General features: G+C 39.3%; 1 protein-coding gene across 8 annotated transcripts in view; it reads right to left on the reverse strand.

Annotated features, from left to right (window-relative positions):
* The window catches only part of LOC112234280 (adhesion G-protein coupled receptor D2), a 158060-nt gene that overhangs the window by 15112 nt on the left and 127573 nt on the right, over positions 1 to 15375 (reverse strand). For 2 of the 8 annotated variants that reach the window (XM_024402342.2, XM_024402336.2), the window contains one exon: positions 11641 to 11911. The exons of 2 other annotated variants lie outside the window; for them this stretch is intronic. In XM_024402342.2, coding sequence (XP_024258110.1) covers positions 11762 to 11911 — 150 coding nt within the window. In that variant the 3' untranslated portion in view covers positions 11641 to 11761. Of the gene's footprint in view, positions 1 to 265; positions 306 to 11637; positions 11912 to 15375 lie in introns of those variants that run through there. 4 more of the 8 variants (XM_042321909.1, XM_024402338.2, XM_042321910.1 and 1 more) reach the window with 4 other exon arrangements.

Consider the following 15375-nt stretch of genomic DNA (forward strand, 5'->3'; position numbering starts at 1 on the left):
CTGGAGGGCGACTCTGGCAGCTCCGGACTGGAGGGCGACTCTGGCAGCTCCGGACTGGAGGGCGACTCTGGCAGCTCCGGACTGGAGGGCGACTCTGGCAGCTCCGGACTGGAGGGCAGCTCCGGACTGGAGGGCGACTCTGGCAGCTCCGCGGCAGCTCCGGACTGGAGGGCGACTCTGGCAGCTCCGGACTGGAGGGCGACTCTGGCTGCTCCGGACTGGAGGGCGACTCTGGCTGCACCGGACTGGAGGGCGACTCTGGCTGCTCCGGACTGGAGGGCGACTCTGGCAGCTCCGAACTGGAGCTGTTAACAAGACATTTGTGGAGTGGTTGAAAAACGAGTTAATGACTCCAACCCAACCGTATTTAATTAATATGATTTCGGAGGGCAGAAATGAATAAATATTAAAGCATTAAACCTCTCACTAAAGACGTCTGTCATAAAAAAATTATACTTAAACCCAAACTGTTTCTTTAGCAGATTAGTAAAAATCTCCTGTTCAAGAATGGCCTTCCCTTTAATCAGATTACAACCTCTCCCTTTGGTTATTTGAAAATTAAATAATCTCCAAAATATTGCTGTTTTTTAAACAAGCCATTGAAAGTTGGTTGCAATTTCAGTTTAATCCACCAGGAATAAACATAACAAATAATACAACAAATATTGTGTTTAAACTTAAATATACTAATTGATTAAAAAAAAACATACACTACTGTTCAAAATTTTGGGGTCACTTAGACATTTCCTTGCTTTTTAAAGAAAAGCACATGTTTTGTCCATTAAAATAACATCAAATTGATCAGAAATACAGTGTAGACATTGTTCATGTTGTAAATTACTATTGCAGATTTTTTATGGAATATGTACATAGGCGTACATAGGCCCATTATCAGCAACCATCAACCATCACTTCTGTGTTCCAATGGCACGTTGTGTTAGCTAATCCAAGTTTATAATTAAAGAAGCAATACAACTGGCCTTCTTTAGACTAGTTGAGTATCTGGAACATCCACATTTGTAGGTTCGATTACAGGCTCAAAATGGCCAGAAACAAATAACTTTCTTCTGAAACTCGGCAGTCTATTCTTGTTCTGAGAAATGAAGGCTATACCATGCGAGAAATTGCCAAGAAACTGAAGATCTTGTACAACGCTGTGTACTACTCCCTTTACAGAACAGCGCAAACTGGATCTAACCAGAATAGAAAGAGGAGTAGGAGGCCCCGGTGGACAACTGAGCAAGAGGACAAGTACATTAGAGTGTCTAGTTTGAGAAACAGACGCCTCACAAGTACTCAACTGGCAGCTTCATTAAATAGTACCCGCAAAACACCAGTCTCAACGTCAACAGTGAAGAGGCGATTCCGGAATGATGGCCTGCTAAGCAGAGTTACTCTGTCCAGTGTCTGTGATATTTTGCCCATTTTAGGCTTATATTTTTATTTGCCAGTCTGAGATATGGCTTTTTCTTTGCTACTCTGCCTAGAAGGCTAGCAACTTGGATTAGCTAACACAACGTGCCATTGGAACACAGGTGTGATGGTTGCTGATATTTTTTTCAAAAACAAGGACATTTCTAAGTGACCCCAATCTTTTGAACGGTAGTGTATATATTTAAATGTTTAAAAAAACGTATAATCTTTGTAAATTATATCATAAATAGGACCAGTGGAGTTATGTCAGACATCCAGCTAACAAAAATATATGGAAATGCCTGCTCTACCCAAAATTACAACAAACTAATTGCAGCATTACCGCAAAAATGGAAGAGACAAGTGGAAGCGGGGAAAGCAAAGAACTTGTCTGCCAGCCCTGCATTAAAGACCAATATTTGATGAAGAAAATTGTGACAAAGCAAAAACAATTGTGTTGAATTTTTTGCAAATGTATAAAAAAATTTAAACATAAATATCTTGTTTACATTTCGAGAAACATGTTTTTGCTTTGTCATTATGGGGTATTGTGTATATTGATGAGGAATTAAATTTATTTTAAAATAAGATTGTCTGAATACTTTCTGAATTCACTGTATTTTCCTTCTTTATTACCCTACCACCCCTCCCCTAATTGGAGTAAACTAATAGACAACAATACTTAGGCTTGCACTTCCAGCTTATACATACTACATACATTTCACGGGAATTATATTTTGCATGATCTTGTTTTTAGTCCCAGCCTTCAGCTCCCCTTAAACCCTCCCATCTATCTCTGAAGACCATCCAGTTTTGATTTCTAGCTACCGTATATTTTTCTACTATGCTGTGATGTTTCAAAAAAGTTCTGATGCTTTTTATTCTCATAGTTTCTACAAATTGTAAATTAAAGATACACACGTTTGCTATGGTATTATTATATTATTGATCGATTGACTATGACTTTTCAAAACACTCAGCAGTGCTATTTGCAGAGTTAACTCTAAGCAATTATTGCAATTGTTCAGCCACTCCTGAACTTGCGACCGAAAACAAGCTACCAAAACAAGATCTAATGATTCTTACTCTTCGCAGCAAAATCTGCAGAGCTGGGATATGGGGGATACCCCATATATATAACATTCTATTGGTTGCAAGAATTTTGTATAATAATTTAAATTGAAAAACTTGAATCTGATGTTGTTTTGTATATCAGTTCATAAACCATGTGACATGGAATTGGTGTGGAAAATCGCAACTATTTTGCGACCTGCGTGGCTCAGCTGTTAATTTTTCTGTCCTTAAATTAAACTGGTCTACTTTATGTATCACAGTATTCAGACCCTTTACTCAATACTTTGCTGAAGCACCTGTGGCAGTGATTACAGCCTCAAGTCTTCTTGGATGACGCTACAAGCTTGGCACACCTGTATTTGGGGAGTTTCTCCCATTCTTCTCTGCAGATCCTCTCAAGCTCTGTCAGGTGGATGGGGAGCGTCACAGCTATTTTTAGGTCTCTCCAGAGATGTCCGATCGAGTTCAAGTCCGGGCTCTGGCTGGGCCACTCAAGGACATTCAGAGACTTGTTCCGAAGCCACTCCTGCATTGTCTTGACTGTGTCTTTAGTGTCGTTGTCCTGTTGGAAAGTAAACCTTCGCCCTAATCTGAGGTCTTGAGAAATCTGGAGCAGGTTTTCATCAAGGAAATCTCTGTACTTTTGCTCCATTTGCCTTACAAATCAAATTGTATAGGTCACATACACATACTTAACAGATGTTATTGCGGGTGTAGCAAAATGCGTGTGTTCCTAGCTCCAACAGTGCAGTAGTATCTAACAAAGTCCTCAGTCCTGACTAGTCTCCCAGTCCCTGCCGCTGAAAAACATCCCCACAGCAGGATGCTTCCTCCACCATGCTTCACCATAGGGATGGTGCCAGATTTCCTCCAGATGTGACGCTTGGCATTCAGGTCAAACAGTTAATAATTGGTTTCATCAGACCAGAGAATCTTGTTTCTCATGGTCTGTCCTTTTGTTAAACTCCAAGCGGGCTGTCATTTGACTTTTACTGAGGAGTGGCCACTCTACCAAAAAGGCCTGATTGGTGGAGTGCTGCAAAGATGGTTGCCCTTCTGCAATGTTCTCCAATCTCCACTGAGGAACTCTGGAGCTCTGTCAGGGTCACCATCGGATTCTTGGTCACCTCCCTGACCAAGGCCCTTCTCTCCTGATTGTTCAGTTTGGCCGGGAGGCCAGCTCTAGGAAGACTCTTGGCTGTTCCAAACTTCTTCCATTTAAGAATGATGGAGGCGACTGTGTTCTTGGGGACTTCAATGCTGCAGAAATGTTTTGGTACCCTTTCCCAGACACACCAACTCATTCAAGGGTTTTTCTTTATTTGTACTATTTTCTACATGGCAGAATAATAGTGAAGACACCAAAACTATGAAATAACACGTATGGGAATCAAAAAAGTGTTAAACAAACAAAAATATATTTGATATTCTTCAAAGTGGCCACCCCTTGCCTTGATGACAGCTTTGCAAAGGCTTGGCATTCTCTCAACCAGCATCATGAGGTAGTGAGGTTGAGGTTGTTAAAATTTCATTTGTGGAAATTCTTTCTTTCTTGCGTTTGAGCCAATCAGTTGTGTTGTGACAAGGTAGGGGTGGTATACAGAAGATAGCCCTATTTGGTAAAAGACTAAGTCCATATTATGGGAAGAACAGCTCAAATAAGCAAAGAGAAATGACAGTCCATCATTACTATAAGACATGAAGGTCAGTCAATTCGGACATTTCAAGAACTTTAAAAGTTTCTTCAAGTGCAGCCGCAAAAACGTCTGGAAATCAGCTGGAAATCTGTCCTTGGGTCTGATGAGTCCAAGGTTGAGATTTTTGGTTCCAACCGCCGTGTCTTTGTGAGGCGCAGAGTAGGTGAACGGATGGTCAGCGCATGTGTAGTTCCCACCGTGAAGCACGGAGAAGGAAGTGTGATGGTGCTTTGCTGGTGACACCGTCTGTGATTTATTGAAAATTCAAGGCACACTTAACCAGCATGGCTACCACAGGATTCTGCAGCGATACGCCATCCCATCTGGTTTGCACTTAGTGGGACTATCATTTGTTTTTCAATAGGACAATGACCCAAAACACACATCCAGGCTGTGTAAGGGCTACTTGATCAAGGAGTGATGGAGTGCTGCATCAGATGACCTGGCCTCCACAATCACCCGACCTCAACCCAATTGAGATGGTTTGGGATGAGTTGGACTGAGTAGAGTGAAGGAAAAGAAGCCAACAAGTGCTCAGCATATGTGGGAACTCCTTCAAGTATGTTGGAAAAGCATTCCTAATGAAGCTGGTTGAGAGAATGCCAAGAGTTGCAAAGCTGTCATCAAGGCAAAGGGTGGCTACTTGGAAGAATTTAAAATCGAAAATATATTTTGATTTGTTTAAAATGTTTTTGGTTACTACATGATTCCATATGTGTTATTTCATAGCTTTCATGTCTTCACTATTATTCTACAATGTAGAAAATAGTAAAAAATTAAGAAAAACCCTTGAATGAGTAGGTGTGTCCAAACTTTTGACTGGTACTGTATATATATTTACCAAAAAATATATGGGGTATTGGAAATAATGCAGACACATAATGATGGACGCTGCAATATTAAAGCTGATTTACCCCTAAAAATATATATATATAAAATGTTTAAATTCCCCTAGTTGTTTCGCACTGTTTTATTCTTACCCCTCTGGGGCCTCATGCTACTTCCTTAGTTCTCAGAGGAGATGCGCCTTTAATCTGTGATAATTCAGAACAATCATTATCTGGTAGGCCGTCATTGTAAATAACAATTTTTTCATAACTGACTTGCCTAGTTAAATAGACTGCTGCGCCACTCGGTAGGCCAAATCTTTTGTTTTTTTCCCCACAATAAATGTTTGATTTGTTCGATAAAGTAAATTATTTATGTCCAAATACCTCCTTTTGGTAGCGCGTTTGGTAAACAAATCCAGCAGAAAGTACGGACGAAAAGTCAAAAAAGTTATATTACAGGTCGTAGAAACATGTCAAACGAAGTATAGAATCAATCTTTAGGATGTTTTTAACATAAATATTCAATAATGTTCCAACCCGGATGTTTAAAGCTTGGGAAATCTTTTTGTTTCCAAATCCGGCTTTAAACTTCTTCACAGCAGTATCTCGGACCTGCCTGGTGTGTTCCTTGTTCTTCATGATGCTCTCTGCGCTTTTAACGGACCTCTGAGACTATCACAGTGCAGGTGCATTTATACGGAGACTTGATTACACACAGGTGGATTGTATTTATCATCATTAGTCATTTAGGTCAACATTGGATCATTCAGAGATCCTCACTGAACTTCTGGAGAGAGTTTGCTGCACTGAAAGTAAAGGGGCTGAATAATTTTCCACGCCCAATTTTTCAGTTTTTGATTTGTTAAAAAGTTTGAATTATCCAATAAATGTCGTTCCACTTCATGATTGTGTCCCACTTGTTGTTGATTCTTCACAAAAAAAATACAGTTTTATATCTTTATGTTTGAAGCCTGAAATGTGGCAAAAGGTCGCAAAGTCAAGGGGGCCGAATACTTTCGCAAGGCACTGTAAATGAATCACTAACCTTTGATGATCTTCAGCAGATGACACTCATAGGACTTCATGTTACACAACACATGTATGTTTTGTTCGATAAAGTTCATATTTATATAAAACAATCTCAGTGTACATTGGCGCGTTATGTTCAGTAGTTCCAAAACATCCGGTGATTTTGCAGAGAGCCACATGAATTTACAGAAATACTCATCATAAATGTTGATGAAAATACAAGTGTTATACATGGAACTTTAGATAAACTTCTCCTTAATGCAACCGCTGTGTCAGATTTAAAAAACGCTTTACCGAAAAAGCAAACCATGCTATAATCTGAGTATGGCGCTCAGAGACCAAAACAAGCCAAACAGATATCCCCCATGTTGTGTGTGTAGTCAAAAGAAGTCAGAAATAGCATTATAAATATTCACATACGTTTGATGATCTTCATCAGAATGCACTCCCAGGAATCCCAGTTCCACAATAAATGTTTGATTTGTTCGATAAAGTTAATTATTTATGTCCAAATACCTCCTTTTGGTAGCGCGTTTGGTAAACAAATCCAGCAGAAAGTACGGACGAAAAGTCGAAAAGTTATATTACAGGTCGTAGAAACATGTCAAACGAAGTATAGAATCAATCTTTAGGATGTTTTTAACATAAATATTCAATAATGTTCCAACCTGGAGAATTCCTTTGTCTGTAGAAATGCAATGGAACAGAGTTAACTATCACGTGAGTGCGCGAGACTGAGCTCGTGGATCTCTGGCAGACCTCTGACTCATTCCCCTCTCATTCGCCCCCACTTCACAGTAGAAGCCTCAAACAAGGTTCTAAAGACTGTTGACATCTAGTGGAAGCCTTAGGATATGACCAATATCCCACTGTATCTTCGATAGGCAATGAGTTGAAAACCTACAAACCTCAGATTTCCCACTTCCTGGTTGGATTTTTTCTCAGGTTTTTGCCTGCCACATGAGTTCTGTTATATTCACAGACATCATTCAAACAGTTTTAGAAACGTCAGAGTGTTTTCTATCCAAATCTACTAATAATATGCATATCTTAGCTTCTGGGACTGAGTAGCAGGCAGTTTACTCTGGGCACCTTATTCATCCAAGCTACTCAATACTGCCCCCAGCCATAAGAAGTTAAGGAAATTACGAATATTATGGATATAATGGAACTATTGGATGTACGGAGGTTTATATATCCTGACCTAGTGAGATATACATGACGGAGGCTCACTTGAGCTAGTCATCTTGACTACTTTCTTATCTGGTTTTCGCTGGTACCAAAAGTTTAAAGAGTGTTGATAGGGGACAGAATGTGGTCGGACCATCAAATAATTGGTTTACACATTACAGAATTTCCACAAGGACTAGGATATTGGACATTTAATCTCAAAGCCTACTGGATACCAACTTGTTCTAACCAAGACAGAAGAATGTACAACTTTTTCCTACATAACATAGGTACAGCAAATCCCCTTATTGTATGGGACACTTTTAAATGTGCCTTTAGAGGACATACAATTCAATATTAATCTTTAAAACAAACACAAATTAGGTCAAAAAGAGTTCATCCTAAAAAAGGAAATAGAGGAACTAACAGTACAGACAGATAGCAATAAAAACTAACAGAAACAGAGGAACTTATTAAAGAAAGATCTATATATTGTAAAAATAAAGCGAACTGGATGGAATAAGGGAAAAGAATTCACCAAATATTTTTTTATCTTCAACATAGAAATGCTACCAAAAATTATTTACAGAAACTTGTTAGAAATGACGGTCATTCATGATTCACCAAACGATATTATGAAAGGAGAGGCTAAGTACCTTGACCATTTGTTTTCATTTCAGTCTCATTCATTTCCACTAACAGAGGTTAATTGTAAGGATTTTTTTCTATTAATAGTGTAAAATTAACAGCTATACAGAAATACTCATGTGAAGGCCTAAATACAGAGGAGGAACTTCTAAATGCAATTAATGCCTTCAAATCTGGGAGAACTCCAGGGATGTATGGCATACCAGTTGAGGTTCATCAAATATTTTTCGATGTTTGTCAAAGTTCCGTTAATAACATGTTTTAACGACTTCAATAAAAATGGTAAACTATCAGATACTGAGCAAGAAGGTCTGATTTCACTATTACTGAAACAGGACCAAGATGGTAAATATAAAGATCCAGTCCACCTAAAAAACTGGAGACTCCTTACACTTCAGTGAAGTGATGCCAAAATTCTAACAAAATGCACAGCGCATAGAATTAAAAAGGTATTGTTGGATATTATTCATCCTAATCAGACAGTTGTTTAATTATTATTTTTTGACATGGATGATACATTGGAGATAATAATACAATAGAAGATTATGAAAAATCTGTGAAACTAGGCCTGGTATTCATAGCTGACTTTAAAAACGCCTTTGATAAAATACGACTGGAATTTATATACAAATGCGTGGACTATTTTAATTTTGGAGAATCTCTTATACAATGAGTTAAAAGTTATGTATAGTAAATAATGTCTACTTCTCAGAAAGTATTAAATTGTCACCAGGAGTAAAACAAGGTTGTCCACTATCGGCATATGCATTTATTATGACCATGTTAGCTATTAAACTCAGATCCAAAAATAATATCAAGGGGCTAGAAATCCAGGGCTTAAAAACAAAGGTGTCATTGTACGCTGACTATTGTTTTCTTATAAATCCACTATTTGGATCCCTGCACAGCTTCATAGAGGATCTAGATCATTATCCTAACCTCTCTGGATTAAAACCAAATTATGTGTGCACCATATTTTTTTATTGGATCCCCCCCAAAAAATACAACTTAAATATTTTTTTTTTCTCTCTCTAGCAGAATAGTAAGAATGCCATGTTCAAGAATGGTCTTTTTCCTATCATTCAGATTTCCTCTGACGTTATTTGAAAATGAAACAATCTCCAAAATATCTCTTTTTTAACAAGCAATAGAAAGCTGATTGCAATTTGAGTTTAATCCACAAGAAAAGCCTAAACAAATATTATGGTTCAACTCAAATATAGTAATTGATTAAAAAAATACTTTTTATTAAATTAATTTTTTTAAACAGTATAATCTTTGTAAATGATATTATAAATAGGACTGATGGAGTTTTGTCAAACATGCAACTGATTGCAGCATTACCCCAAAAATGGAGGAAAGGTAAGGAACTTGTCTGTTGGCCCTGCATTAAAGACCAAAATTGGATAAAGAAAATTGTGATACATACAAAAATTGTACTAGTTTAATTTAAGGACAAAAAAATGTACAGCTGAGCCACACAGGTCGCAAAATAGTTGGGAGGATATTTTTGATGTACCGATTCCATGTCACATGGTTTATGAACTGATATACAAAACGACGTTGGATTAAAAACTTCTAAGTCTTTCAATTTAAATTGTTATACAAAATTCTTGCCACCAATAGAATGTTATATATATGGGGAATACAACCATCCCAGCTCTGCAGATGTTACTGCGAAGAGACAGAATCATTAGATCTTGTTTTGGTAACTTGTTTTTGTTCGCAAGTTCAAGAATGGCTGAACAATTGCAATAATTACTTGGAGCTAACTCTGTAAATAGCACTGCTGGGTGTTTTGAAAAGTCATAGTCAATCGATCAACAATATAATAATATCTTAGCAAACATGTTGATGTAGAAACTATGTAGAAACTATGAGAATAGAATCACTTTTTTGAAACATCACAGCAGAGTAGAAAAATATACGGCAACTAGAAATCAAAACTGGATGGTCTTCAGAGATAGATGGGAGGGGTTAAGGGGAGCTGAAGGCTGGGACTAAAAACAAGATCATGCAAAAAATAATTCCAGTGAAATGTATGTAGTATGTATAAACTGGAAGTATTGTTGTCTATTAGTTTACTCCAATTAGTGGAGGGGTGGTAGGGTAATAAAGAAGGAAAATACAGTGAATTCAGAACGTATTCAGACAGCCTTATTCTAAAATGGATTAAATTCAATCTACACACAATACCCCATAATGACAAAGCAAAAACCTGTTTTTCAAGATGTAAATAAGGTATAATTTCCAAAAACCTGTTTCGCTGTCATTATTGGGTATTATGTGTAGATTGAGGAGGAAAAAAAAAATATTTGATCAATTTTAGAATTAAGGCTGTAACGCAATAAAATGTGGAAAAAGTCCAGGCGTCTGAATACTTTCCGAAAGCAGTGTATATGTAAAAATATATATATTTAACATTCTATATATATATTTACAATATATTTAAAATATATGGAGAAAATATATGGAGAATTGGAAATGATGCAGACAATAACACTGATAGAAGCCACAATCTATTTGCAATATTGAAGCTGATCTACCCCCCCCAAAAAAGAAAGACTAAGACAGCACACACACAACGATCGATCCCCAGCCCAGCAAGAGGATGCTCGGCGGTAAACCTGCTTAAGGGGTCAGTCGCAGGGCCCTAAAGGAAGTGATTTAATGTCCAAAAAGATGTCAGCTTGTTTTTCTTTTCGGTCTTTCCTGTTGTGTTCTGATATCCACTTCCTCTCAAGCAGGGGTGGACACGGGTGTCATCCTCTGTCCCCCCCCGCCCGGAAATGTCACCTCAGTGGACATATCACTAGTGTGTGTTAGTGTGTACATAAGAGAGACGGGGGGAGGGATGTTGTTGTTGTCTGTGTATGTGCCAGAGAGAGAGAGAGAGAGAGGAGAAGGGCTGTAAGGGTATGTGTATGTGTGTGAGAAAGAGAGAACTGTGTGTGTCAGAAAGAGAGAGAGAGAATAATGCTACAGTACCTTCAGAAACTATTCACACCCCTTTACTTTTCCACATTTTGTTGTGTTACAAAGTGGGATTAAAATGCATTTAATTTAAATTTTTTATATTGTTTTTACTTTGCAAGGTAATATATCTTGATTAGATAACTATTCAACACCCTGAGTCAACATGTTAGAATCAGAGTCTTTCTGGGTAAGTCTAAGAACTTTGCACACCTGGATTGTTCAATATTTTCACATGATTATTTTTAAAACTCTTCAAGCTCTGTCAAGTTAGTTGTTAAAAATTATGCTAAACACTATTATTGCATACAAGAAGAGTCCATGCAATTTATTATGTGACTGGTTAAGCAAATTTTCACTCCTCAATTTATTTAGGCTTGCCATGACAAAGTTGAATTCTTACCAACTGAAGATATTTCAGCTTTTCATTGTTTATTAATTTGTACATAAATAAAATAAAAACATAATTCCAATTTGACATTATGGGGTATTGTGTGTAGGCCAATGACAAAAAACGATCTCAATTTAATCCATTTTAAATTCAGGTTGTAACACAACAACATCTTGAAAAAGTCAAGAGGTGTGAATACTTTCTGAAGGCACTGTGACCCTCTCTACCTTGTGGACACTAAGTGATAATTGTTGTGGTGACCCCGGGATGATCCTTTCCTGTCTGTCATACTATCTGCCTGGCCAACACCCATTCACTGAAGCCTTGCAGGCTCCAGGACATGTTACTCACGAGAGTGCCACACCCAAATCCAAAAAGCAAACACTGCTCATTCACAGAAAAGGTAGAGGTAACTCTTTCAGCTTTTTAATTTGAAATAAAACATCTGAATCCAACTGTAGTGACGCAATAAAACATCTAAAAAAATCTCCATTCCTATTAGGCAACTGCAAGGAAACGGGACGTAGGTCTCTCAATTATAAGTGTTTGTGTCTGTGCGAGTGTGCGTATATGTATACGATATGTACTTGAGTGTGTGTGTGTGCATAAGTATCACTGAGCCCCAGGTTTCTCAGATGTTGGATGACCGTCTCGCACTGTAATGCTCTTCCACTCTTCCTCTCCTGCTGAGGGATATGTAGGACAGAGAGAGAAAGACACACACACACACACACACACACAGAGGAAATAACATCAGCGGCGGTGTCTAATGCGGATATGAGGCGTGGTGATGGCACATTAACGACAGGACCCCTGACAGCAGCACACATCGCCAGAACAAAAGACACGACACTTTTAATTCAATGACAATTGTTGGAGTTAAACAATGGCCCCCGCTACAGAGGTTTAATTAAGGGTGAGAAAGATGAGTCTGTCTGCACTTCACCTCAACGGCTTTCTGTTTTTGGTTGTTGTCCCTACGGCTAAATATTTTGGTATCGAAAATAACCTTATAGTGGCGTATCTACAATAGACAGGGCCTGACAGAGACCAGACAATGGTTGGAATGTTCCAGCCATGCCCACCTATCAAAATAAAACTTAACTACAGTTAGTTCATTTAGCTAGTTTGTTAGCTACAATTTGCTAATTTAGCTACAGTTTATTAGCTATAATTCGTTAATTTAGCTACAATTTGTTAGTTCATTTAGCTACAGCAAACACACACACACTTCTTTGAAGATGGGCGTAGATGTGTGTGGAGTGTGTGTGTGTGTACATGCGCATGGGTCTGTCAGTTGGCAGAGTGGGAGTTACAGTAGGGAGCACGAGCCCTGTACCAGAGCCAGTGTGGCACTAAAGACGTGAAAAGCCGGTTTTAATTGCTGTTGAAACCCTGAGGTCACAGGGGTGCGTTTGAGTCTTAAATATGGCTGCATGTGAAAAATGGCTACCTTCACACTCAGCGGTGAGTTATCTGGTGATAGGCAATTGTACGTTCTTTCCCCCGGCTCTTAGAGGGCTCTTAATGAGGTTGGATTATGGCACGTGTGACCTCTGAGACGGCAGCGCCGACTGCACTAACGGCAGCCTGCAGGTGTGTGAGGTAAAACAGGAACTAGGGCCCTGCCTCTGCTGCGGAGTCACCAGCCTTAGAGAGCAGAGGGAGAGAGTGTGTGTGCTCCAACAGCCCCCCTCCAGTTGACAGGCTGACACCAGTCACCCCCTGCCAGGATGTGTCACAGCACCCGGGCTAAAACAGGAAGCTCAAGCACTCCCCTAGTGATTGACAAGCTGCCCTCGTGACTGACAAGTGGGGGGCCAGGGAGGCCCTGTGGGACCCGGCCCCTGGCTGTGTCTGAATGGAGGGGCCACCTGGGCTGCCAAGGGGGTCCCTATCGCGTGTGACGCCTCACAGAAAGGCCACTGCTCAGTGTCGGACCACTTGTCCAATTAACAGACAGGCAGGGGGAGGTACGTCAGCTGTACTGGTTTGATAGGGACAACGATATCAGTCAGAGTAGAGATATTTACGCAAACACACATACAACTGTGCACAGAAGCTGGACAAAAAGAAGAGAAAAATAAAGAATGTTGGCTCACTGCAGATACGAGTCCATGTACTATAGTTCAAATTAAAAACGGTAGCTTACAGGTTCTTAAAAAAGGTCTACACAGTGCCTTCAGAAAGTATTCACCCCCTTGACTTTTTCCACATTTTGTTGTGTTACAAAGTGGGATTAAAATCAATTTGATTTACATTTTTGTCAACGATCTACACAAAATAAGAAAAATGTGAACATTTGTAAAATAATTTATGAAAAATGAAATATTAATATATCTTGATTTGATAAGTATTCAACACTGGGACAATACATGTTAGTATCAATCAAAATGATTTATAAGCCCTTTTACCATCAAAATAGTGCTTATAGAGAAACCCAGTCTAAAACCCCAAACAGCAAGCAATGCAGATGTAGAAACACCTTTGGCATCATTTACAGCTGTAAGTCATTGTAGGTTAGTCTCTAAGAGCATTCCACACCTGGATTGTACAACATTTGCCCGTGCTTAGCTCCATTGCATTTATGTTTATCCTGAAAAACTACCCAGTCCTTAACGATTACATGCATACCCATAACATGATGCAGCCACCACTAATTGAAAATATGGAGAGTGGTAATCAGTAATACATTGTATTGGATTTGCCCCAACCATAACACTGAATTGCTTTGCCATATTTTTTGCACTATTACTTTAGTGCCTTGCAAACAGGATTATGTTTTGGAATATTTGTGTGGAATATTGTTGTTCTTTACAGGCTTCTTGCTTTTCACTCTGTCAATTACGTTAGTATTGTGGAGTAACTACAATGTTGTTGATCCATCCTCTGTTTTACAGTCACCATTGGACTCATGGTGAAATCCCTGAGCGGTTACCTCCCTCTCCGGCAACTGAGTTAGGAAGGACTCCTGTATCTTTGTAGTGACTCTGTGTATTGATACACCATCCAAAGTGTTTATTTAATCCATGTTAAATTAAGGCTGAAAAACAACAAATGAGGAAAAAGTCAAGTGGGTGTGAATACTTTCTGAATACAATTTACATAAAACATTTGTCAGTTAGCAGACACTTTTATCCAGAGAGACTTACAGTTAGGCTAATGTGTTAAGATTATATTGACAAATCAATCATATTTATTTTATTAGACTTTTTTGGGGAATGGGTGTACTGATTCTAGGAGGAATGCCATATCTTGTAGCCTTAAATAACTTGTAGTTAACAATCATGTTTAAGGCTAATATATACATACACTATATATACAAAAGTATATGAAAACCCCTTCAAATTAGTGGATTTGGCTATTTCAGCCACACCCGTTGCTGACAGGTGTATCAAATCGAGCACACAGTCATGCAGTCTCCAAAGACAAACATCAACAGTAGAATGGCCTTACTGAAGAGCTCAGTGACATTCAAAGTGGTACCGTCAGTTCGTCAATTTCTGCCCTGCTAGAGCTGCCACGATCAACTGTAAGTGCTGTTATTGTGAAGTGGAAACGTCTAGGAGCAACAACGGCTCAGCCGCAAAGTGGTAGGCCACGCAAGCTCACAGAACGGGACCGCTGAGTGTTGTAGCGTGTAAAAATCGTCTGTCATCGGTTGCAAGACTCACTACCGAGTTCCAAACTGCCTATGGAAGCAACGTCAGCACAAGAACTGTTCGTCTGGAGCTTCATGAAATGGGTTTCCATGGCCGAGTAGCCACACACAAGCTTAAGATCACCATGCGCAATGCCATGCGTTAGCTGGTGTGGTGTAAATCTTGCCACCATTGGACTCTGGAGCAGTGGAAACGCATTCTCTGGAGTTATGAGTCACGCTTCACCATCTGGCAGTCCGACAGACAAATCTGGGTTTGGCGGATGCTAGCAGAACGCTACCTGCCCGAATGCAGAGTGCCAAATGTGAAGTTTGGTGGAGGAGGAATAACGGCCTGGTGCTGTTTTTCATGGTTTAGGCTAGGCCTCTTAGTTCCAGTGAAGGGAAATTTTAACGCTACAACAGACAATGACATTCTAGACAATTCTGTGCTTCCGACTTTGTGGCAACAGTTTGGGAAATGCCCTTTCCTGTTTCAGCAGTGCCCTG

The sequence above is a fragment of the Oncorhynchus tshawytscha genome, linkage group LG05 (genome assembly GCF_018296145.1).
Source record: "Oncorhynchus tshawytscha isolate Ot180627B linkage group LG05, Otsh_v2.0, whole genome shotgun sequence".
NCBI classification, from domain to species: domain Eukaryota; kingdom Metazoa; phylum Chordata; class Actinopteri; order Salmoniformes; family Salmonidae; genus Oncorhynchus; species Oncorhynchus tshawytscha.